The sequence below is a fragment of the Mirounga leonina genome, unplaced genomic scaffold, assembly GCF_011800145.1.
Source record: "Mirounga leonina isolate KUSES-001 unplaced genomic scaffold, KU_Mleo_1.0 Mir_165, whole genome shotgun sequence".
In the NCBI taxonomy this organism is placed as follows: Eukaryota; Metazoa; Chordata; class Mammalia; order Carnivora; family Phocidae; genus Mirounga; species Mirounga leonina.
In genome coordinates this window covers 66,140,335-66,166,155 of record NW_023270415.1, presented here as the reverse complement: position 1 = coordinate 66,166,155, position 25,821 = coordinate 66,140,335, and the positions used below count along the sequence as shown (strand labels likewise).

Here is a 25,821-nt window from a genome sequence, read left to right as displayed (position 1 = left end):
TTCCCTTAAATGATTTACCATCTTATAGGGTTGAGAATCCAGGTACTTAATTTGATGGAACATAAAGGAGAATACAATGATGAGGATAAGATGATAAAGGGTCTAGTGGAAGGAAGTGGCTCTTCTGATTAAGGATTCTGGAGGCAATCACAGAGGAGGTAATGTTTTTGCCTAAGTAGATCCTAAGGGACTGGAGGGGAAGGTGTTTTGGCTGGCAAGGGATGATATGGAAGATATCACGGAGACCAGAGCACATTGAAATAAAAAGGATTGAGTGATGCTCTTGCTAATCCCTTTTGTCAGTGATTTAATGACCAGAAAGCCCCATTTGAGAGAAGAGCTGTCCTTCTTTAGCTCTTCAATGTTTTATGATATATTCATATAGCATGATCATAATATTGATCTTTGTATTTAAAATACTAATAAACAAAAAAACCCCAAAAAGTAAATCAATAAAATATGAATAAACAAATGGACCTAGTTTATAATCTGTCCTATTTTCACAGAGAAGCCCCCTCAAAGAATTCCAAACACTGTCAAGGAAAGAAATGTTTAAAGAAATTGAGATCACTTGTAGTTTCCTGCCAAGCATACAGCCACTGGATTCTAGAAAAATAAGAAGCCGGTTGCTCATTTTGTAAGTAAAACACAAAGGTCTATCACACGTGGCATTAAAAACGATAGCTGGTATAAGCTGGTACCATGTATTTATTTCTGATATGAGAAACTAGACACACCTGCCATTAACAAAAAATGACATGATACCGTGCAGGAATACGCAGGAGAACATACCAGGGCTGCTTAGTCATCGCATTGCCTCCTGCTGATAATTATTTCTGGGCTCCTCACTGAGAGACTTCAGAATTCTCTAGACCAGAAGTTCTCAGCCAGGGGCAACTTTGTCCGCAGGGGACATCTGGCAATTTCTGGAGACATTTTCGGTTGTCACAACTGGAGAAAATGCTACTGGGATTTAGTGGGTAGAGGCCAGGAATGCTGTCCTAAAATGCACAGAACAGCCCCCCCCCCACACACACACAGAAAGAATTACGTGGCCCAAAATGTCAATGATGCCAAAGTTGAGAACTGTCCCCTAGATGACAAACCACTTGGCACGAAAGCACGTACTCTAGAAGCATTCACCCCCAAATTTCAGATTGTAAATCCCAAGTCAGTTCTGAAGATTTTCAGTGTAATCACTGTACAGGAATCCACATCCACCCTAATGCTATAGTTGTCAGGGAGAGAGTATTCAAATTCTCATTTGACTATTTTATTGAGTGACCTCTGGTTATTTAACTATTTGTGCCTTAGGGTCTCCATCTATAAAATTGGGGAAAATAATAGTAACTATCTCCTAAAGTTGATGTGATGTTTAAGTAAACAAACAAACTTAAAGTGCTTAGAATAGGGTCTGGCCCACAGCACTAAATAAATGTATTTTTTTTTAAGATCTTATTTATTTGACAGAGAGAGAGAAAGACAGCACAAGCCGGGGGTGGGGGCAGGCAGAGGGAGAGGGAGAAGCAGGCTTGAGCAGGGAGCCCGATGCGGGGCTCAATCCCAGGACCCCCGGGATCATGACCTGAGAGCTGAAGGCAGATGCTTCACTGCCTGAGCCACCCAGGCGCCCCTAAATAAATGTATTTTTGTCTTATTATTATTAATACTTGGCACAAAGAGAAATTTAAAATTTGCATTTATCTAGACCAATTTCCAAAAGTTCGGTCATTTAAATAATAAACTTATTATTTCCAAGTATCATCAAAACTACTACTTTCTTGAGATTTTTTGCTAAATTGTCATGCTTCACATAATAAACTTTTTCTGTCATTCACAGGTTTCGTGTCTTCGTTGTATTGTCCTAATACACATAAAATAATGCAAGGCTATCAAAGCAAAGTTTTGTGTGTGTGTTCCGCATAAGATCATCTGGGCTGCTCCGCTGGTAGACATACCACAATTAGAGGGCCGCCCCGTTTCTAGTAGATTGTCTCATTCATTTGGCTGCTGAATGTCTAAACATCTATGGATCTTACTAAGAGGCAGGGCTCTCCTCCCTTCAGCAAAACCATACATGGCAAATATATTCTCCTTCTCAGGGGCCTCTGCAGTTAAGGTCTGAACATGTGCCTTCAGCTTTAACAATCAGACTTGCTCACGTCTGGGTCTGGATCAACAGCTGGTGACCAAAAGAAGCAGGCACGGTGTGTCCATGTTCTCAGTCTCAACAAGACACCCTCACATGGCTATGGGCGCATCCAGCCCTAGCAGGCTAAGGGGGCAAAAATGGTCTCGTTGGTTCAAGATGACCCAGTATCCCGGGAATGCCCAGAATTGCAAACTCAGATGCTAGAGAAACTACACAAGTAATGTTGACGAGACACAGGAACCAGTCAGGGGGTGGTGGGGACTGTGCCAGCCTGAACACCCATGCCTCACCTAACATGGGCACCTGCTGCTCAGATCCGCGGCGGGATGCGAGCCCAGTGCTACCTGGTCTGATTTTTCAAGAGAAATGGGAATTCAGAATTTTGTGTGAATCTGATGGGCAACCCATTCAAAGTACATGAAAACCCATGGTGGGGGGCAACACTGAGGGGCACATGCCTGTGAGTCAGCTTCAGTTGTCAGGCCGCCATCTGCCAAGTCCAGGGTCTTCCTAAACACTCTCACCTCTTACTGGCTCCTCAGTGGAAGGTTTATTGGGGGAGAAGTGAAAGTAGCTTCTCTCTACCCCTGCAATATTAGTAAGACTTCAAGTAGCTAATAAGATTAAATAATATCATTCTTATTAGTATTATTATTACTTAATAATAAATAATAGTATTATTAGGTATTACATATTAATAACATTACTTAAAATGATTACTTTTAAACATTATTAAGTAGTAGTAATAACAATAAGTAACCAATAATAGGAAAGCTTCAAAACTTCTAGATTTTCTACCAGCCTTCCAAGGAGAAAATCCAGTCCCTGAATAAAACACAATTCCACTTCTCTGTACTTTTGCTTGTGTTGTTTTATCTTCCTTTATGAACCCCACTTTGCCTGATGATCCCCTACTTTTCCTTCTAAGATCTGTTCAAGAGTCACCTCCTTCTGGAAGCCTTTCCTGATTTCCGCTCCCTTTCCTTCTTCCCTTACTCATTCACCTTAGATTAGGTCCCCCAGAGCACCAAGAGGTAGTATTCCAGAACTTTCAAAGACAGTGTCTTTGCCCCGATTCTCTAGCAAACAGATGGATAAAGCACATGCTAGCACTCTACTGGGGGTACAATCCCAGGACACTAAGAGTGAAGGGGAAACAACGTAAGGCAGGAAAGGCCCGAAAGCAAATACAAAGTACCGTGGTCCTGAACGGCCTACAGCTTCTCAAGAAAACAGTCAGTTGGGCGCCTGGGTGGCTCAGATGGTTAAGCGTCTGCTTTCGGCTCAGGTCATGATCCCAGGGTCCTGGGATCGAGTCCCACATCGGGCTCCCGAGCTCCTTGGGAGCCTGCTCCTCCCTCTGCCTCTCTCTCTCTCTCTCTCTCTCTCTCTCTCTCTCTCTCATGAATAAATAAATAAAATCTTTAAAAAAGAAAAAGAAAAAAAGAAAACAGTCAGTTGCTTAGTCCTGTGTGATGCCTCTCGAGGCAGTATGAACCTACTGCACCTCAAAACAGTTACTGGGGGGCAAAGGGGTGAAGCATCTGTTGGCTCCTGCCTGTCTTCAGCCTCCCATTGGCCAAAATCAGAGCTATGAGACAGTGACTCCCCCAAAGGAGGAGTGTTGGTCCTCACCAGGGCTGGGGCTGCCCGAGGGCACGGGGGAGGGGTGCTGCAGTGAGCGTCCTGCAGGCTGTGCATTTCCCAGCAGGCTGCGGGCACCATGGGTCTGTGCGCTAGCACCTCCTCCAGGTCCATGCTGGTGTTGCCCCACCTCAACTTCTGGGGGTCAGCTGGCATCTTATGCCACGTGGGAGCCCACATCTTTATCATTTATGATGAAGATGCATACACTCTCATCCCCACTGTCCTGATCACCCTGTAGGAGCCCCGCTTTTCCTTATTGGGCTAATTGGTAGCTGTGCCACAATCCCAGAAAGCCGCTGAGGACTTGCCACATTTGTCATCATCCTGCTCTTGGCTTTTGTCACAGAAGTCGTTGTCATGGGTTGGGGATACATTTACAGAGCAAAGGTTGAACATGAGGATGATGGCGGCATTCAGACAATGTGGGAGACCTGCAATGGGACAGCCACAGATGCTGCTAGCTGGGCGGGGGATTACGTACAGAGACAGCGGCACTGTTGTGGAGCTCACAGCAACTCAGACTGGTTCAAAGAAACCAAACACCAGAGTGTCCCTCTTAGCTGTGCAGAGGGACCGTCAGCAGCTGTCCTGGCAGTCTGGCCCAGCCCTCTGACCTCTCTGCCGAGGGATACGAGGCTCTAGTTGTCAAGAAGCTACAGGAATTCCTAGTGCATCTTATCTGAGCGGCACTGGCATCAGCAGCTATCCAGCCGCTGGGCGTGCTGTGTGCACGCATCCGATTGTGCCCGAGGAGTCGAGATCCTGCTTAGGAGCTCCTCATCACCGCTGGAACCTCTGCATAGTCGAAAACACATGCCTGTACGTGCACCCCGATGTTTATAGCAGCAAGGTCCACAATAGCCAAACTGGAAAGAGCCAAGATGTCCATCAACAGATGAATGGATAAAGAAGATGTGGTGTATATATATATATATATATATATATATACACACACACAATGGAATATTATGCAGCCATCAAAAGGAATGAGATCTTGCCATTTGCAACGACGTGGATGGAACTGGAGGGTATTATGTTGAGCGAAATAAGTCAATCAGAGAAAGACATGTATCATATGACCTCACTGATCTGAGGAATTCTTAATCTCAGGAAACAAACTGAGGGTTGCTGGAGTAGGGGGTGGGGTGGGAGGGATGGGGTGACCGGGTGATGGACACTGGGGAGGGTATGTGCTATGGTGAGTGCTGTGAATTGTGCAAGACTGTTGAATCTCAGATCTGTACCTCTGAAACAAATAATGCAATATATGTTAAGAAAAAAAAAAGAAGATAGCAGGAGGGGAAGAATGAAGGGGGGAAATCGGAGGGGGAGATGAACCATGAGAGATGATGGACTCTGAGAAACAAACTGAGGGTCCTAGAGGGGAGGGGGTGGGAGGATGGGTTAGCCTGGTGGTGGGTATTGAGGAGGGCACGTTCTGTATGGAGCACTGGGTGTTGTGCACAAACAATGAATCATGGAACACTTCATCTAAAACTAATGATGTAATGTATGGGGATTAACATAACAATAAAACATTTTTAAAAAACAGCATTCAAAAAAAAGAAAACGCACACCTGAGCTTTTTAGTCTTGTTGTTCTGATTTGAAAGGTGAATTGAGCAGGTCCACTGCTATTGGTGGCCTCCTGAGTTCATTCAGTTAAAGCACATATACACAGGTGTTGGACAGAGCAGGTGGCTCTTCATGTGCTCACCTACTTCCCCACCCACCTCTGACTTTCTTTTCCCCTATTCTAGCTGACTCTCCACGTCCCCTAAGATTTTAAGGATGGCAGTCTATGTTCTAGTTTTGGAACCACTTACAGGTAGCATAGTGTGGGAGAGTCAAAGGAGGGCTGGTGCCTGCTTCTCTTACCTCCATGGTGCTGGAGTATCACTGGGTCCTTTCAGTCTTTATGATGGAGAACTCTTGGCCAAAGTTTTCTGGGGGGAGAAGGAGGAAACTAGGTATGGTTAAAGGTAACACCAGACGGTGCCCCTCATCAGTGTCCTTTTAAAAAACATACACTATAGTCCAGTAAGATAACAACCGTACAAAAGCTAAAATAGATTTTAGAATCATACGGTGTGTATCTTGGTTCACCTTCAAAAATCAGGCCAATCTTTGAAAGTAGTGGTTTTTAATCAAAGTTGGCTTTATAGTAGAATAGAATGCATGCACTACTGTTTTAAGAAAATTAGTGTGAGTGTGTATATGTTTCTGTATGATTGAGCCCGTTCATAGTAAGTCTAAACCCTTTTAGGTTTAGACTTCTAGGTTTAAGGTAGCCATGTAGACTAGCAGAATACTATGTAGATGTGATCTCTGTTGTAAAGAGAAAAATCAAAATCCATAAACTCTGTATCACCCCCAAAAAGAAAAAGATTGAGTGTCCAGGTACACATAAACCTCACAGCAGGACAGCCTCCACAGAGCACTTCCCTCACTGCATAAAATGATGCTTACATGTCTCTTCCACAATTGTGCACTCAGTGATACCAGGAACATCTTCATCACCTTTATCTTAGCATTTGCACAGTGCTCAGCACCTAGTAGGGAGGGAGGCGAGTTTGCTTTGGTTCAGCAGACATTTATAAAACATCTAGTGCTGTGCAGTGGAATGAAACAGGAGTGGCTGATATACCTTTAAATACCAAAACGATGATTCAACTCAGTTACTGTAGCTTTATCAAAAACTTTACATCTTAGAGTTCTCCTGGAAAATGGAACTCATAGAAGATATACATATCACTGACTAATAGAGTTATTGATTGACTGATTCATTTAGTGTATTAATTGGCTCACACAGGTGGCCAAGGTGTCCCACAATCTTCCCTCTACAAGCTGGAGACTCAAGAAAGCCAGTGGTATAATTCAGTCCAAATCCAAAGGCCTGAGAAGTGGGAGCACCCCTGTTCAAGGGCAGGAGAAGAGGGACATCCCAGCCCAGGAAGAGAGAGCAGAAATTGGCCCTTCCTTTTCCCTTCCTATTCTACACTCACATCAATGAGGGCAGATCTTTCCTCAAGTCTAATGAATCAAATACTCATCTCTTCTGGAAACACCCTCCCAGACACACCCAGAAATAATGTTTTGCTAGCCATCTGGGCATCCCTTAGCCCAGTCCAGCTGACATATCAAAATAATCAGAACTTTCCAACCCAAGGTGTGCTGACTTCCAGTCTTCCTCTCCATTGCAGTCCTTGCAGGCCTCTCAAGCGCCTAGATTCTCTTCAGGTGGTACGGTACAATCTCACCTTGGCTGCTTGCTGTAGACAAAATTCTACCAAATTAAAAAAATCTGCAGCGTGTACAATATCTATAATTAGGCACCTAGGGTTTCACTATTGTCAACGTTGAGTGATGTCCACATGCCTATACAATGCAGTTGATTTTTCTACAAGGTTTTTGTGTATGTTTTCAGAAAAATAAAAATCTTTTTAATAGTCTTTATTGTAGTAATTAGTTTTAAATACTTGCCTCAGTAGGGCTCCCTCCAACCCCCAGAATTTCCCAGATGACACTGACTTAAGGACAAAAGAATATTATTATATGGAAAAAGATTAGAAAAAAACCCATATGGGATTTTTATATTTGCTAGCAGGGGGAAAAAGTGTTTTTTTCCGTTCTTAACACTATTCATTTTGTGCATCTACTTAGCAGATAATTATTTTGTCTGTGTGTTTGTTTTCTCAGCTAGCTATTAAACATCTTTCGGGTATATGACACCCAGCTAGATATCTTCACTCACTGGTAACTTAAAAGATTTCATGTTTTCTAAACACTTAACATGTATCCCAGAAGTGAAATGCAAAATTTCAGCTTGCTCTTCTCAGGGGGCTGATAAATATGAGTAGAATGAAAAGGAATTTTAAAAACTAAATTATGGTAAATAAAATAAGTCTCTGTGCCTAATTACTAATTAAATTCCTCATAATGCTTGACTCCCTTGTTACTTTGAGAATTCTATCTCTAAAAGTAGTCTTGACTCTCAGGAAGGGTTCGGAAGCCTTAGTTATCCATTAAAAAGTGATGTATAACCTTTATCACTTCACCATTTGGCAATGACGTTTTCTATGTTCTATTGATCAGCAAGTGAGTTATTAGCTTCCTATTCTATTAATTATTTATCCATTATTGTTATGCATGGCTCACATCGCAATTTTCTACCGCCTTTATTTAAAGATAGTTCGGAATATTCAGGAGATCTGAAATGCAGGCTAAAAAAACGATTTTTTATGGAACTGAAGTAGTCTACCTTTTGCCATGTGTATATCATCAAGTAAAGCTTATAAAGCTCCTGAGGGGAGCCCACATATGTTCTGGTCCTTGAGAGAGTAAAGGGCCTCAGAACAAATAACTTTCAATATGTACCTTCTTTATAAAAAGTTCAGGTCTTGAAGTCAGCCAGCAAAATAGAGCCAAAATGGGGGCGAGGGGAGAGGTGTGGAAGGCAAAGAACGCTTATCTTAGGTAACTTAGTCATTGTGTACCCTTATAAAGTGAAATTTGATCTCTAACATGGAACAGGCTTTAGGATGCCATAAAAGTAATAGGGGGTTGAAAATGCGGATCTTGCATCTTGCTACTGACGCGGCCTTGCTCAGAATCATGAAATGAAAAGTCAGAAATAAGAATACTCTTTTGGGCACCTGGGTGGCTCAGTCGGTTAAGCGGCTGCCTTTGGCTCAGGTCATGATCCCAGGCTCCTGGGATCGAGTCCCGCATCAGGCTCCCTGCTCGGCAGGGAGTCTGCTTCTCCCTCTGCCTACTTGTGTTCTCTCTCTATCTCTCTGTCAAATAAATAAATAAAATCTTTAGAAAAAAAAATACTCTTTTGCACACAAATTTTTGGAACGGCCACAAAACAGTTTTTATCGAGGTTCATTCATTTTGTGTAAGAAAGGACTAAATAAATGGTCCTACCTGGAATCTCAGAATCAAAGTAGTCTTTTTTTTTTTTCCTTTTCTAAGATTTTATTTATTTATTTGACAGCGAGAGAGGGAACACAAGCAGGGGGAGTGGGAGAGGGAGAAGCAGGCTTCCCACTGAGCAGGGAGCCCGATGTGGGCTCAATCCCAGGACCCCGGGATCATGACCTGAGCCAAATGCAGACGCTTAACGACTGAGCCACCCAGGCGCCCCAGAATCAAAGTAGTCTTAAGATGGAGGGGACTTTACAAGGTACTGGTCTAACCCCCTCGCTTTACAGCTATAAAAAATTTGGAAGCCCAGGAAGACAAAAGGACTTTCCAGTCATCAGTCCTCAATTACAGAGAAGCAAGACAGTGCCCAGTGCCTTGTGGGTAAGGTAGCCAAGGAGACCTCGGTGTCCCTGGAGTGACCGTGTGAGCAACTACCTGCTTTACCTCAACCCAACCCAAGCCGACTCTGGAATCAAATCTCTTTACACAAATCAAATTAAATTTACTAATCTTTAAAAATTTAATTAAGAATTTATTACTTATTTTTTAAAGAATTTATTTATTATCAATTAGTCATTAAAAAATAAGACTATCTGAGATAGTTTCTGTTTATGTGATATGTATATTCCTGAAAACCTGTAAGGTTAATTTGTACAAATAAAGTATATTTTAGACACTTTGTTTGCTTCATATTTCTCTCAGGTGCAGTCAGCATAGTTAACTACTTTCCTTCTTGAAATACCCTCTTGCCTTTCTAGACATCACATTCTTCTGACTTTGCTCTGCTCTTACTCCCTGCTCCTTCTGTCTCCTTTGCTGTCTCCCCTCCCTTTCTCTGCCCAGAAGGTAAGCGTTGGCACACCTCAGACTCAGTCTTGGGCCTTCTCTCTTCTTCTCCTTCCTTCTCTGCACTTCCCTTCTCTATCCTCATGTTCTCTCTCAGGAATCTCCACCTGCTCACGACTTACATGTGTGCTCATGACTCCAAATGTGTCTCTAGCCCAGGCATCATGCATACATTCCTAACTGCTGATCTGATATCTCCATGTGGGTGGCTAATAAACATCCCACACTAAAAAGATCCAAGCCAAAAGTCCTGCTCCCCCTGCTCCCAGATCTCTTCCCGCTACTTCAGTGATTGGGACTGCCTCCACCCAAGAGTTTGAGCCTCAAATCTGAAAGAGGCACCCCTGATTCTCCTTTACACTCCATCCACAAGTCAACCCACCAACAAGTCCTCTTGGCCCTACTTCCAAATCTCTCAACCCCACACCTGCATCCAAGCCACCTGCCCCTCTCACCTACTCCACTGTGAAAGACCCTTAACCTGTTTCTTTTCTTCCGCTCTGTCCCCTCAAGTCCATCAGAGACCACATGGGTAGAGTGATCTTTGAAACGTTAACTCAGATCCTGCCATGCTGTCATCTAAAACTTCTTAGTGATTTTACAGTTCTCTACAAATGTCCTCCGAACCCCCACCCCCCAACAGCCTACAAGGCTTAGCTGGATCTGCTTCCACCCTCGCCACCCCCCCAACCAGCATCCCACTCTCCCCCACTCTCCAGCTGCCATCCTTTCTGCCATTCAAATGTACTAGAGCCTTTCTACCTGGGGGCCTCCTTTCTCTCCCTAAACTGCCTCCCCTAGTTCTTCAAATGCTTCATCTAGGTCCCCTCCTCATGCAGACTGCCCCTTCCTGTCCCATCACCACTGGCCTCCCCACTTGCTCACCTTCCTATCACCCAGCTTATTCCCATCACAGCACCACACTCCTGGCAACCTGTCACTCTGTTGTTTGTGTCTTTGTGGACTTGTTTATGTTTCTCCAATAGAAGGTAAGTTCCACCAGGGCCCAAACTCACCCTGTCACCACCAATCCCCAGTGTCCAGCAGAGCACCTGGCACATTAAATACGCAATATATAAGTAAATCGTGGATTGAAATGTGCTAATGAATCTCCCTTAAAAGAATGGTAATGGGAAACAATTTAAGAATTGCAGGATCAGTCACATGCACATCCTTGTTCATCTTTGGATGTGAATCTCAGCTTTCCTACCCCAAATTGACTGAAAGTGAGAAAACCCTGTGTACATACACATAGACACACACACTTTTCAGCCAGATTATTTATTTATGGAAAAGTCACATGAACTAAATTCCTGCTCAAGCAATTATTATATCCCTTGGAGATGGTCACCACAAAATGTCCCCTATGACAGGCAGTTTTCTAAAGAATTCATTGCTCTTGGCCACTCACTCAACAAAGACACGTTGTAAGTCAGCTGCCATGATTCCCATGGGACCAGTGCCATACAAGACTCGGAGGGACAGAGGTGAAGAGGAGGAGGAGGAAGTCGCTGTCCATAGGAGGTCCTGTCCTGGGGTGAGAAGGTGTAAGCAGGGAAACAGGGTGAGGGCTGACCTGGGGGAGGCAGCCTGCATCCAGTGATACTACATACTCATTTGTTGTATCTCGTGTGTGTTTTATCACTTTCTCTGATGAACCTTTTGACTTCTTTCATGGTCTTTTTCTGCTCTCTTTTCCTGCACACATCTCAAGACTCTACCTTCCCTCTGTGTGGATGGATCCCCAGACGGCTCCATCCCTGACTTCTCAGCGAAGCCTGGCACCTCTTCCTCCTCCTGCCCCTTAAACTCTTCCCTTTGCAGGCCGTCTGGCACCTCAGCATCCACATTTCCTCCTAGAGTAGCTCCTTCCTAGACTGCCCCATAGCTGAAGATGCCAGCGCTGAATGCCAGCCACTCCCGCTTGAAACCCTGGGTTCTCTTCATGGCTTTGCCGCTATTCAAGAGCAGGCGTTCCCATCCCATCTAGGTTAGCTTTCCAAGTCCCCTCAGCTCACTCTCACTCCTCAACACAGTATATTCTCCCCTGCTCTTTCCCTAAAGGCATTCACCACTTCCAATGCCAACCCCTCCACGCCCTTCCCCTAACCACCCTTCCAATTCTTGCCAGAGTAAGGTCCAGGCCTTCATGAAGCCTCCCTCATTCTTTTGGGCCACCATTTCTTCTTCCCCAACTTCCGTAACATTCTAGTTACAGAATAGCTTATCGTAGTCTGTATTCGTCTATAATAGTCCATAATATAGTTTACAGTAGCCATTTCATACATCAATTATATCTTGGCTGACAACTGTTCTTTTTAATATCTTATTCCCTACAAAGAAACATTATGCTCTTGGAGGGCAAGCACCCTATTTTTGACCTTCCTTTCTTTTGCCCCATGGTGCTCAGCACTGAGTTATAACACTCTGAATGTAGCAAATGATACATGTGTTAATGAATGAAGGCAGGGATCTGAAACCCTGTAGTGTAGGCCAAAAGTGGTGGTTCATCTTCACAAGGGACGGACAGTGGAGCCCTGTCCACTAACCGGCACTGAAGCAAAGCTCCCAGGACAAAGCCCACAGGAAGGAGCCTTTGGAAAGTGGCCGCTGCATGGAAATCCAGTCCTCACTATATCCCCCGAGCGATGGTGGCCAGTTCAGAGAAAGTATGAGTCCCAATTGCCACCAGAGATTCAGATCAGGATGTATATTTGGATTTGGAGGAAAGGAAAGCTCTCATTTTCTTCTCACTAGTTTTGGAATTGTGAGGATGAAAATGTGGAATCACCAGCAGCCATCTTGCCCTTGAGAAGGGGGATCCCTTTGAAAAGGGAGAAAGCAGAACTAAGAAGTAGAGATGGAACATGGATTCTGGTGATATATTTAGAGTAGCTAGATCCTGCTATGCCCAAAGCTAACTATTTTTTCCAATTATGTGAGCCAATAAATTCCTTGTTTGCTTAAGTGATTATGAGTCAGGTTGTTAGAGTCCCAGTATGTCTTCCTAAATCCAAATTATTCCTGGTATTTTAGGTCTGGAAGTAAATACAGAGATGAAGTTAACTCTTACATTTTTATAATAGAAACCCAAGAACTCGAGAGAATGTGACTCTAATATGAGCATACTCCTAAGTTGTAGCAGAGACCAGCCTAAAACCCAGGCCTTTGCTCTCCCAGTGCTATGGTTTTCCTGCCACAAAATGTTATATTAAATCAAAGTGTTTTTTTCTTATATGGATGTTTTATTTCCCCAACTGGAGCATAAAAACCTAACAGGGCAGGGGTAGGAGCTATGTCCTAAATTTTTCATATGCCCTGAGCCTAGCATGGTATCTTGCATGTGGCAAACATACAAGTACTAGTTAACCAATTACTGAGTTAAGAAAGCTTTTTGTACCATGAGACTTTTGTTTTTATGTTTGCATGATGATGTGTTACTTTCAGGGTTTTTACTATTGGAAAAGTATAGGAGTATAGAAATACAGTTGTTGTTAGCAACTGTAATCATTTCCTACAGATGTCAGTCTTTTTGTCTTAGTCAAGTAACAACTTTTATTAAGCAGCCATTATATGGAGACACTGTGGGATTTGGCAAGCAATAGGCCTGTCTTTGCCCTTGAAAAGTTATTAACCTCCATCATCACATGGCCTTCTCCCTATGAGCCTATGTCTTCACATGCTGTTTTCCTCTTCTTAGAAGGACACCAGTTATAATGGGTTTGGGCTCATCCTAATGACCTCAACTTAACTTGGTTATATCAGCCAAGACTCTATTTCCAAATAAAGTTACAGGTACTAAGGATTAGGACCTCACCATGTCCTTTGGAGGATACAATTTAACCCATAAGGATGTATAAATGACATTTTTAAGAAGTGTTAGAAACTTAACCTTGGTGGGTGGCATAGAAGGAAAAGCCTCTCTCTTTGGCAAGATCAGTTTATGACTTGCTATTGAGACTTCCAAGGTTAGAAGGAGATTAGAACTCTGACTGGCATCACCACTTTGAGAACCACCAAGTCCAAGAGATGTAAATAAACAGGCCCAGTCTAGTAAAGAAAAATATGAGGTGGAACCTATAATAAGTTAGAATCACTAAATATTTAAGATGATAACAAAACCCCTCCCCCCTCACTGTTCTGTGCCCTCCCTCCCCTAAAATGTCTGCTTACTCTTCTCTCCTCTCCTCCTCCCCCAACCATGACAGCCTCCCAGAAATGACCTGGGGTCACAGGAATTCCCCTTCCTTCCTCCTACTGCTATTGCTTGGAATTATTGTAGCCATCTTCCTGTGGATCCATCCAGCTGGGGAAGCAGAAAAGAGGAGGTGACACTAGAAACAGCTCCGTTCCAATCAGATCCAAACTTGACCATGTGCAATGTGAAATTACCAAGAGGTGGTTACAATGGTGGTGATCTAGAAAAATAAAAAGGTGTGTCAGCTTCTCACATGGCTTCTAAGCTTTCTATCTCACCTCCCTGGAGCCATAAATTATATCTCTTCTGTAGGCATTTCCTGTGAGCCTTTGAACAGAACTTATCTCTACTTTTATCACCGCACGTCAAATTGCCCTGCTCCTCCTGAACTTTGAGCTTCAACAACCTGGGGTGGGAGAGGAAGAGAGGGAGGAAGACATCCCTGATCAAGCCTTCTAGGAAGGGCTGGTGACACAAAGGGTGGTTCCAAACCAGCACAGATGTGGGGCAGGAGAACTTGGCCCTGAGAAGTCTGGGGCTGGGAAAAGGTGGCAGAGACCTATAGAGCCCAAATTAGATACTAAAGGCCAAAATCACAGAGAATGGTCAAAGCATTAGTTGTTAATTTATGTCTCCTTGTCATCCCCCAAACCCCATTCCACTGCAAATTCCTGGAGGAGAGTTTTGTCTTGTTCACCTCCTGCACCCGTCCTCCCACCTGGCACACGATACATTCTGGTCTCTTTGATCATCTTTCTTTTCCTTCAGTTAGCAAAGTTGTTTCCAATTTCTGAGCCTCAGCACAAACGAAGAGCATTGGATTTGGAACACTTTGTTTTTTAAAATGATGGGCTCCTCCTCATCCTTCAGTCCACAGCTTAAATGTTACCTCCTTGAAGAGCTTTACCACAGCTTAAAGTAAATTACACACGCACACACACACACACACGCACGCACACGCACATTGGCCTCTATCATAGCATCCTGCTGGTTTTCCTCACAGGCTGTACAATTTGTAATGGTTGACTTGACTACATTCTAGGAAGAGAAAATTTGAATCTATCTTATTCATTGTTGTAGTCCTAGCAATTAGCACATCCAAGGCACTCAACAGATAAAGGTTAAAGAACAAAAGAACAATGGCTCTATTTTCAACTTTTTGAGGAACCTCCATACTGTTTTCCAGAGTGGCTGCACCAGCTTGCATTCCCACCAACACTGTAGGAGGGTTCCCCTTTCTCCACATCCCCACCAACATCCGTCATTTCCTGACTTGTTAATTTTAGCCATTCTGACTGGTGTGAGGTGGTATCTCACTGAGGTTTTGATTTGGATTTCCCTGATGCCAAGCGATGTTGAGCACTTTTTCATGTGTCTATTGGCCATTTGGATGTCTTCTTTGGAAAAATGTCTGTTCATGTCTTCTGCCCGTTTCTTGATTGGATCATTTGTTCTTTGGGTGTTGAGTTTGATAAGTTCTTTATAGATTTTGGATACTAGCCCTTTATCTGATGTGTCATTTGCAAATATCTTCTCCCATTCTGTCCGTTGTCTTTTGGTTTTGTTGACTGTTTCTTTTGTGTGCAAAAGCTTTTTATCTTGATGAAGTCCCAATAGTTCATTTTTGCCCTTGCTTCCCTTGCCTTTGGCAATGAGTCTAGGAAGAAGTTACTGTGGCTGAGGTCGAAGAGGTTGCTGCCTGTGGTCTCCTCTGGGATTTTGATGGACTCCTGTCTCACATTTCATCCATTTTGAGTCTATTTTTGTGTATGGTGTAAGGAAATGGTCCAGTTTCATTCTTCTGCATGTGGCTGTCCAATTTTCCCAACACCATTTGTTAAGAGACTGTCTTTTTTCCATTGGACATTCTTTCCTGCTTTGTCGAAGATGAGTTGACCATAGAGTTGAGGGTCCATTTCTGGGCTCTCTATTCTGTTCCATTGATCTATGTGTCTGTTTTTGTGCCAGTACCATACTGTCTTGATGATGACAGCTTTGTAATAGAGCTTGAAGTCTGGAATTATGATGCCACCAGCTTTGTTTTTCTTTTTCAGCAGCAATGTCCACAATAGCCAAACTATGGAAAGAGTCAAGATGTCCATCAACAGATGAATGGATAAAGAAGATGTGGTATATATATACAATGGAATATTATGCAGTCATCAAAAAAAAAAAGAAATCTTGCCATTTGCAATGACATGGCTCAGAACTAGAGGGTATTATGCTAAGCGAAATAAGTCAATCAGAGAAAGACATGTATCATATGATCTCACTGATATGAGGAATTCTTAATCTCAGGAAACAAACTGAGGGTTGCTGGAGTGGTGGGGGGTGGGAGGAATGGGGTGGCTGGGTGATAGACACTGGGGAGGGTATGGGCTATGGTGAGCGCTGTGAATTGTGTACGTCTATTGAATCACAGACCTGTACCTCTGAAACAAATAATACGTTATAGGGGCACCTGGGTGGCTCAGTCGTTAAGCATTTGCCTTCAGCTAGGGTCATGATCCCAGGGTCCTGGGATTGAGCCCCACATCGGGCTCCCTGCTCTGTGGGAAGACTGCTTCTCCCTCTCCCACTCCCCCTGCTTGTGTTCCCTCTCTCGCTGTGTCTCTCTCTGTCAAATAAATAAATAAAATCTTTTTAAAAAAAATTTTAAAAAAATAATACATTATATCTTAAAAAAAAAAGAAGATAGTAGGAAGGGAAAAATGAAGGGGGGGGAATCAGAGGGGGAGATGAACCATGAGAGACTATGGACTCTGAGAAACAAATTGATGGTTCTAGAGGGGAGGGGTGTGGGGGGATGGGTTAGCCTGGTGATGGGTATTAAAGAGGGCACGTATTGAATGGAGCACTGGGTGTTATACGCAAACAATGAATCATGGAACACTATATCAAAAACTAATGAAGTAATGCATTGTGATTAACAAAATAAAATTTAAAAAAAAGAACAAAAGAACGAATATATACAATCAGAATTTAATAAACTCACGAGAATTTTAATACTATGTTGCATGGGAATTAGGGTAAATAAAGATGGACTCTTGGACCGGATGAGGAAAGCTGAATTATTTCCTAACTATCTAGGATCTATGGAATAAGCAAAATTAAAGCTGAAACCATTGCTTCCTTACTCTACATCATATCAATTCCAAATGGATTAAAGGCATTCCAAATGCCTTTAAAAATGAAGCCATTATGGGGCACCTGGGTGGCTCAGTCAGTTAAGCATCCAACTCTTGTTCTCAGCTCAGGTCTTGATCTCAGGCTCGTGAGTTTAAGCCTTGCATAGGGCTCCACACTGGGCATAGAGCACTTAAAAAACAATGAAAATAAAAAATATGTAAATAAAAAAGAAGCCATTAAAAAAACTTGAAAAAAGTGTACAAGAAGTCTTAATCATCTTAATATAGAGATGTTTTTCTAAACAAGCCAATATATCCATAAAAACTAACACTTTCTGTACTCACACACATGTGCTCAGAACACACTCAAACAGAAACAAAAGACAAACAACAAATTGGGGAGAAATAATTATTACATTTGACAAAGGCCTAGATCTTATTATAAAGTGTTGTTACAAAGAAACAACGAAGAGATTAATAACTGAAAATAAAAATAAAGGACATAAGCAGACCACAGAAAAATTCATGCAAATGACCTTTAAGAGGTGTGATATATAATTTGAAGAATATCAAAAGAATGTAAATTAGGGCGCCTGGGTGGCTCAGTTGGTTAAGCGACTGCCTTCGGCTCAGGTCATGATCCTGGAGTCCCGGGATCGAGTCCCGCATCGGGCTCCCTGCTCGGCAGGGAGTCTGCTTCTCCCTCTGATTCTCCTCCCTCTCATGCTCTCTGTTTCTCATTCTCTCTGTCTCAAATAAATAAAATCTTTAAAAAAAAAAAAAAAAGAATGTAAATTAAACATAGAGGTAATCATTTTTCATCTGTGAAATTTGCAGAGATGAAAAACCCTCATAGTGTTTAGCATGGCCAGAATGTAGAAAAAAATGAGCCCTGGCATATTATTGTAGGGAGATACACATTCCACCTTTTGAAAGTCAGGCTCAAAAATAGATAAATAAATAAATAAATAGGAAAAGAAATTCAGGCTCATGGGTCAGCTGGACTTCGACTAGTTCAGCATTTTGATGTCTGTGCAGAGGACAACTGGGCAAGATCTATCAGAATTTTTTTTAAGATTTTATTTATTTATTTATTTGAGAGAGAGAGAGAGCCAGCACAAGGAGGGAGAGGGACAGAGGGAGAGGGAGAAGCAGGCTCCCTGGAGCCTGACCTGGGGGCTCAATCCCAGGGTCCTGGAATCATGACCTGAGCCAAAGCTTAACCTACTGAGCCACCCAGGTGCCCCATTAGAATTTTAAATGCATATACTTTTTTTTAATGTTTTTAATTTAAATTCAGTTAATTAACATTAATGTATTACTTGTTTCAGGGGTACAGGTCTGTGATTCATCAGTCTTATAGAATACCCAGTGCTCATTACAACACATACCACATACTCTTTGATCAGCAATTATACCCTGAGATTTTATTCTACAGATAAACATGCACACACAGGCAAAGATGTATAAATGAAGATAGTCACACAAAAGACCAAAAAAAAAAAAAAAAAAAAACCCGACATGACCTTGAACAGTGGACTGATGACATAAGGTTTGGTTCACATTCATATAAGACTAGTATGTGGCCACTGGAAAAAAAATGTGCCAGTGTCATATATCTCTTTAGTATATGAAGCATAAAAGCATAGAAAAGAATGTATTGCACAAACCCGTTTGTTGACAATAAAACAAAACAAAACACAAACAAAAAAATGCAGGCCAGGGAAAGAAGGAAGGGAGGAAGAGAGGAAGGAAGGAAGGGAGGGAGGGAGGGAGGGAGGGAGGGGGAGAGAGGGGGGAGGGAGGAAGAAAAAGAGATAAATAGACAGGCAGACAAGGCTGAGTATGCAAACCATCAAGAAACCACTGGGAAAGGGCCTGGGAGGTCAGTAGGCTCACTTTTCACAGTACCCTTTCACACTATTAGGGAAAAAATTACCATCTGCACATACTACTTTTTCAATTTAAAAACTAGCTAGATTATAAAGATGATGTTGGCATCACCCTCAAAAGGATTCTGTGTAATAGTAATAGTGATGTTAGTAAAACAGTAAGATTTTTTCAGTCTTGTTCGGTTAATGCTTTTATTATTACAAGGTATAAAATTTTAAATAAATAGCCCAAATAAAAAAATAGCGACTCAATAATCCAGAAGGGAGACAGGTTTAGTTGAGAATAAGCTATTCAACCTAAAAAGCCTATACTTGATGTACTAATAAATATTTTATTTTGGAAAGATGGCCTAGAAAGACAGCTTGGGAAGGTTAAGCTCATTTGTAACTATCACCACTCCCTACCCATCCCCAACAATGTATTCAAATTCAATGCCAAAAGTTACTTATTAAACTCAAGCGATATTGTGCCCTGGGAAAACTATTATAAACTTGGCCTGTGGGAGAGCTGATCTCTTAATGAAATACAGAACAACTGCCTTAGAAAGCCGAAAATGGGCAATCGTCATGTAAGTATTTATTGCCTTTGGGAGTCAAACAAAGTTTTCGTTTTAGTTAGCATGTGGAGAAGTTTAAACTAAACTATGAAATCATGATTGATACCTTTACGCTTGATCATTGTGATTACTCCTTATTGTTGGTTTTCACAACGGCATGCCAGGCTTTTAAAATGCACTTGCAATATACTTTTTCTCCATTAGTCAAAAATCTCTTAGGAGGGGCTAAAGAGAAGCATTTAAAATGAGACAGTAAACAGAGCCAACGGTTCATATGGATTTGCAGAACATATGACCAAAGCTGTTCGTTGTGGCGAAGTCGCACAAAACCTCACAAATTATGCTCATCCGAGTTTTTGGGGAAGATAGGTTCGTGTTGCAAATATCCATAGGCCAAGGTAAAAGTGTTCCTACAAGGCTGTATATACCTTGGGCTGAAGGTGAAAATATTCCAGTATTATTTCTAAGCAGCATCAAACATTCAGATATTTGCAGATATCCAGGGAATGGACTTAATGTTTGGGGTTTTTGTGGGTTTTTTTCTGAAATGTCTAGGCCCATGTGAATACTGTGTCTATAAACTATGAATGACTGAAAACTGCCTACAATACTACCATTTGGAACCAACTATGCCCAAGGCAGGGCACAGTTAAATCTTGATTTTTTTATATATCTAAAGCTGTGGCAATAAGCATTTTAATAAGGTCTTACTGAACCTAGCTCCCCACAGCAGTGACTTATTCTATGTAAACTAGGACCAAAGAGAATAAAACTCCAAAATGTTCTGTAAACTATAACTTTGTTTAGAAGTTTTTTTCCTTTGCTACAAATTAAACTTGCACTCAGTGGTTGCAAGCCTACAAATAACTTCTTCGGGGAGGTGTCATATTTAAAATCTTCCGTAGATAACTTTTTTTTTTTTTTTTTGCTAGCCAAGAGCCTGCCATTCAGTATATCTTTCAGAGATACTACTTTTGATAGCTGCAGAGAGCCCCTGCCATAGCCGTTTAGGAAGACATTTTCATCTTTTAAGTGTCATCCCCATGAGGCAGCTGGCTTATGTGAGTGGTCTAGCATTTTTATGTATTTCTTTTCTGAATCCTCAGAGCCAGTCTTACTCCCTCTCAGAAGGCAGTCAACAGTTGCCCAAAGGGGACGTCCAACCCTCGGCAGCCGTGCAGCCTCTCAGCCACCCATCAGGGAGTGGACAGCCAGAGGCCCAACAGCCTGTAAGCATTTGGTTTTCCCTCCAAATCATAAGTATGACTGGGCTCTCTCATGGGCCCAGTATTACTCACCAATGACTTGTCCAGTTGCACCCTCCACAATCCTCCAGCCTGCAAATGTCATCAGCAGGCATGACTTCCAAGCAGGGAAATCTTTCCCTGGAAAATGTCTGTTACAAGGTTTGCAGCTAATGTAAAAAGGTGATCTAGGAGCTCTGCTTCCCTTCCCTACAGTATCCCCTTAATCATGCCTTATAATGGACAGCATGATGCTACCATATGGCCACTACGATATTTTAGAAAACGCGAATGGAATTTAACATGGCACAAGGAACGAATGTGTTCTAAGACTGTGTTTCTAAGTAAGCAAATGCAAAACCTTCTTAAAGGACAGAAAATCATCCTGGTAATGACTTCAATTATTTATATTAGAAAGCAACGTGAATATGTACAAACTTCTAACTATAATGCTTCTGGTTCTGAAGCAACTGCACAACCAAAACCAATATATAAAACTAAATACTAGTAAAATCCAAGTTGAGAATGTGCAAGCAAATGCATGTTATTGATTTAGTGTAATAGATAATGTTATTTTGCTGGAATTAAATGGCCACAGTCAATGTAAAAAAATGGTCCTGATTACTATAATGTGGTTTCTTTTGTGTTACAGCATGTCTAAAATATGATGTGGTGTGTAACTTTTTAGTTCTACTATAATGTTTCTCTAGTCCAAAACTGAGAAACTTTTGTTTATAAGACTCCCTATAAAACAATCAGGACTTCTCTTGGCTAACATGCATGACTTTTGCATTAAACTTACCTCCCTCTGTTCTCTATTCTTTTATCATTGGCTTGCAACAATTAAAACACGGCTATCTGGCTTATATACAATCATAAATAGAAACATAAATGTAGGTGTTGAAACTGTGTGTTAGCCCTTGGTCATCCTGATGATTTAATACATTTTACATTAGTTTTTAAGTTATTACCAGCAAGCGGCAAACACAGATTAGGAAAGTTACAAATTCCCAAGGATATGTCCACGGACCCGGATCCACGGACCCGGATCCACAGACAACTGCTTGACAAACAATACTCCAAAGCCAGTAGGATATTGGCCAGGAAATTACGTTTTCCAAGGAACTGTGATATAGAGGCCTTCCTAGCCAATTCTGAAAACTGAAAATTACTTTTTTATTTTGTGCTTTCCCCCAGTTCTTTCGCTATCATTAATGATTTCTTTAACTGAAGACATAGTGCTGGTGACTAACCTATGTGGAGCAGTAACAACCGAGATAAGGAGTTACTATCATTTGCTAAATCACACAATGTTCAGAGTTTGCTTAGCCTAGAGGACATGACCTTATGCTCAGTGAACTTTGTGCATCAACAGAAAAATAAGATCCACAGGAAAATCTGCTTCAGTTTAGCAAGATGACTCTTCTGTTCTCTTGCGTGGGTTGTTTTCAGGAGAATCGTTATCTGGAGGAAAATACAAAATTGAGATCAATAGTGAAATCCCTTTGCCATTAGAGTAGGGCTGCAGGGTATGGACAGAGCAATAGGGAGGGAGCAAGATTTAGGGGAGCCATGGCCAAATGTTGAAATAATCACAAACTCAAGAGGACTTATGATTTCTGGAAAATTCTTTGTAAGTCTGATGAACAGGCACGAGGAACGACTTGCCTTGACCCTCAAAGTTTGGTCTCTGGGTTAGTAGCAGCATCTACGTTACCTGGGTGTTTGTTAGAAATGCAGAATCCCAGACCCATGGCGACCTCTTGAATCAGATCTGCATTTTTGCAAGATCCTGCAGTGATTCTTATGTGCTTGACAGTCTGGGAAGCACTAGACTAGGGAGCAAGTTCTCACACTTGGCTGCACATTGGAATCACCAGCAGAGTTTTAAAAACCACTGAAGCATGAGTCCCACGGCCAAAGAGTCTGAATTAACTGGTCTGGTGGTTGGCCTGGGCACTGGGACTTGCAAATGCTCCCCAGGTCCTGCTAAATGTGCAGCTGAGTTTGGGAAATGCTGAACTGGAGCATAACACTATTCTTCCAAGAACAGATCAGCATACCACCGAAGAAGCAGGTATCATTGTAAGTGCCCGTAAGTGAAAACCAACTTGTCAATGTTAGAACATCTGCTCAGCGATCTGCCACGGTGTTTGAGAACATGCCACATTATGACTTGCTTGTGCCAATATTTAGCCAACATAAATCTTGTCTAAAATGGAAAACAGTTTGGGACTTACAGGAGGGGAATAGGCAAGCTCAGACGCAGGTGGATTAGGAACACCCAGGAGCCAAACAACAGGTGGGAATCGGTCCAGATGCCTGAGAAAAGAAGGGAGGCTCTGGAGGGAAGTAAAAATGTGAACTGGGAATTTGGGATAAAGTAAGTATGGCTTTAACTGAGAGTGTGCCTTAAAGTGTGATCCCAAACCCCAAGGAATTAGTGAAAGAAACCGAGCAGAAACCAGCCTAGACCATGCAGTCCTACCTCTTCTATCAGGAAATCATTTATCCCAGAAAATTAGTCCTTCAGAACACCACCATGGCTATAGGAGGAAATAAAAAGTGCCTCTGATGTCAAAACATGACATGTACTAAAGCATTCCTTCTTCATTTAAAAACAAGCCTCCCCCTCAAAGTTGGCTGTATTTTATTTTATTTTTTATTTAAATTCAATTAGCTAACATATAATACATCATTAATTTCAGATGTAGAGTTCAGTGATTCATCAGTTATTTATCATACCCAGTGCTCATGACATCACGTGCCCTCCTTAATGCCCATCACCCAGTTACCCCATCCCTCCACCCACCTCCCCCCCAGGAACCCTCAGTTTATTTCCTAGAGTTAAGAGTCTCTGATGGTTTGTCTCCCTCTCTGATGACTTCCCATTCTGTTTTCCCTCCCTTCCCCTATGATCCTCTGTGCTGTTTCTTATATTCCACCTATGAGTGAAACCATATGATAATTGTCTTTCTCTGATTGACTTATTTCACTCAGCATAATACCCTCCAGTTCCATCCATGTCAATATAAATGGTAAGATTTCATCCTTTTTGATGGCTGAGTAATATTCATTATATATATAAACCACATCTTCTTTATCCATTCATCTGTCGATGGACATTTCAGCTCTTCAAAAAGTTCGGCTATTGTGGACATTGCTGGGTGGCATGTGCCCCTTCGGATCACTACATTTGTATCTTTGGGGTAAATACCCAGTAGTACAATTGTTGGGTCATAGGGTAGCTCTATTTTTAGCTTCTTGAGGAACCTCTATACTGTTTTCCAGAGTGGCTGCACCAGCTTGCATTCCCACCAACAGTGTAAGAGGGTTCCCCTTTTTCTGCATCCTCACCAACATTTGCTATTTCCTGACTTACTCAGTTTTTGCCATTCTGACTGGTGTGAGATGGTATATCATTGTGGTTTTGATTTGTACTTCCCTGTTGCCAGGTGATGTTGAGCATTTTTTCATGTCTGTTGGCCATTTGTATGTCTTTGGAGAAATGTCTGTTCATGTCTTCTGCCCATTTCTTGACTGGATTATTTGTTTTTTGGGTGTTGAGTTTGATAAATTCTTTATAGATCTTGGGTATTAGCCCTTTATCTGATATGTATTTGCAAATATCCTCTCCCATTCCATAGGTTTCCTTTTAGTTTTGTTGACTGTTTCCTTTGCTGTGCAAAAGCTTTTTAATCTTGATGAAGTCCCAATAGTTCACTTTTGCTTTTGTTTCCCTTGCCTTTGGAGGTATGTCTAGCAAGAAGTCGCTGTGGCCGAGGTCAAAGAGTTTGTGTGTTCTCCTCTAGAATTTTGATGGATTCCTATCTCACATTTAGGTCTTTCAACCATTTTGAGTTTATCTTTGTGTATGTTGTAAGTAAATGGTCCAATTTCATTCTTCTACATGTGACTGTCCAATTTTCCCAACACCATTTGTTGAAGAGACTTTTCTTTTTTCCATCAGATATTCTTTTTTTTAGATTTTATTTATTTATTTGACAGAAAGATAGCAAGAGAGAGAGCACAAGCAGGGGCGAGAAGTAGGGGGAAAGGGAGAAGCAGGCTCCCTGCTGAGCAATAAGCCTAACGTGGGGCTCGATCCCAGGACCCTGCAATCATGACCTGAGCCAAAGGCAGATGCTTAACCGACTCAGGCACCCAGGCACCCCTCCATTGAATATTGTTGCCTGTTTTGTTGAAGATTAGTTGACCATAGAGTTGTGGGTCCATTTCTGGGTTCTCTATTCTGTTCCATTGATCTATGTGTCTGTTTTTGTGCCAGTACCATACTGTCTTGATGATGACAGCTTTGTAACAGAGCTTGAAGTCCAGAATTGTGATGCCACCAGCCTTGCTTTTCTTTTTCAACATTCCTCTGGCTATTTGGGGTCTTTTCTGGTTCCATACAAATGATTGCATTGAATGTGTAGATTGCTCTGGGTAGCATAGACATTTTAACAATATTTGTTCTTCCAATCCATGAGCATAGAATATTTTTCCATTTCTTTGTGTCTTCCTCAATTTCTTCCATAAGTGTTTTGTAGTTTTTAGAGTACAGATCCTTTACCTCTTTGGTTAGGTTTATTTCCACATAAAGTATCATGTCATCTGCGAAGAGTGAGAGTTTGATTTCTTCTTTGCCAATGTGAATGCCTTTTATTTCTGTTTGTTGTCTGATTGCTGAGGCTAGGACTTCTAGTACTATGTTGAATAGCAGTGGTGATAGTGGACATCCCTGCCATGTTCCTGACCTTAGGGGAAAAGCTCTCAGTTTTTCCCCAGTGAGAATGATATTCACTGTGGGCTTTCCGTAGATGGCTTTTATGATATTGAGGTATGTTCTCTCTATGCCTACACTGTTGAGAGTTTTAATCAAGAAAGGATGCTGTATTTTGTCAAATGCTTTTTCTGCATCAATTGAGAGGATCATATGGTCCTTGTTCTTTCTTTTATTAATATGTTTTATCACGTTGATTGATTTGTAGATGTTGAACCACCCTTGCAGCCCAGGAATAAATCCCACTTGGCCGTGGTGAATAATCCTTTTAATGTACTGTTGAATCCTATTGGCTAGTATCTTGGTGAGAATTTTGGCATCCATATTCATCAGGGATACTGTCTGTACTTCTCCTTTTTGGTGGGGTCTTTGTCCGGTTTTGGGATCAAGGTGATGCTGACCTCATAGAATGAGTTTGGAAGTTTTCCTTCCATTTCTATTTTTTG

The 25,821-nt window shown here is 41.9% G+C and overlaps 1 protein-coding gene, 1 long non-coding RNA gene and 1 pseudogene across 2 annotated transcripts in view; 2 read left to right on the top strand and 1 right to left on the bottom strand.

Moving 5' to 3' along the window:
* The first annotated feature begins 3,642 nt into the window (after nt 1-3,642).
* Nucleotides 3,643-4,602, top strand: LOC118014782 (annotated as a pseudogene).
* An 11,232-nt stretch (nt 4,603-15,834) lies between these two features.
* The window catches only part of LOC118015186, a 57,095-nt gene continuing 47,108 nt past the window's right edge, over nt 15,835-25,821 (bottom strand). Inside the window, exons 3-5 of the long non-coding RNA XR_004680554.1 lie at nt 23,081-23,138; nt 20,647-22,056; nt 15,835-15,848 (exon numbers count right to left, since the gene is read on the bottom strand). This is a non-coding gene — a long non-coding RNA (uncharacterized LOC118015186). The remainder of the gene's footprint in view (nt 15,849-20,646; nt 22,057-23,080; nt 23,139-25,821) is intronic.
* Nucleotides 18,798-25,821, top strand: part of ANXA13 (annexin A13) — a 57,841-nt gene continuing 50,817 nt past the window's right edge. Inside the window, exon 1 of the mRNA XM_035011875.1 lies at nt 18,798-19,360. Coding sequence (XP_034867766.1) covers nt 19,346-19,360 — 15 coding nt within the window. The 5' untranslated portion in view covers nt 18,798-19,345. The remainder of the gene's footprint in view (nt 19,361-25,821) is intronic.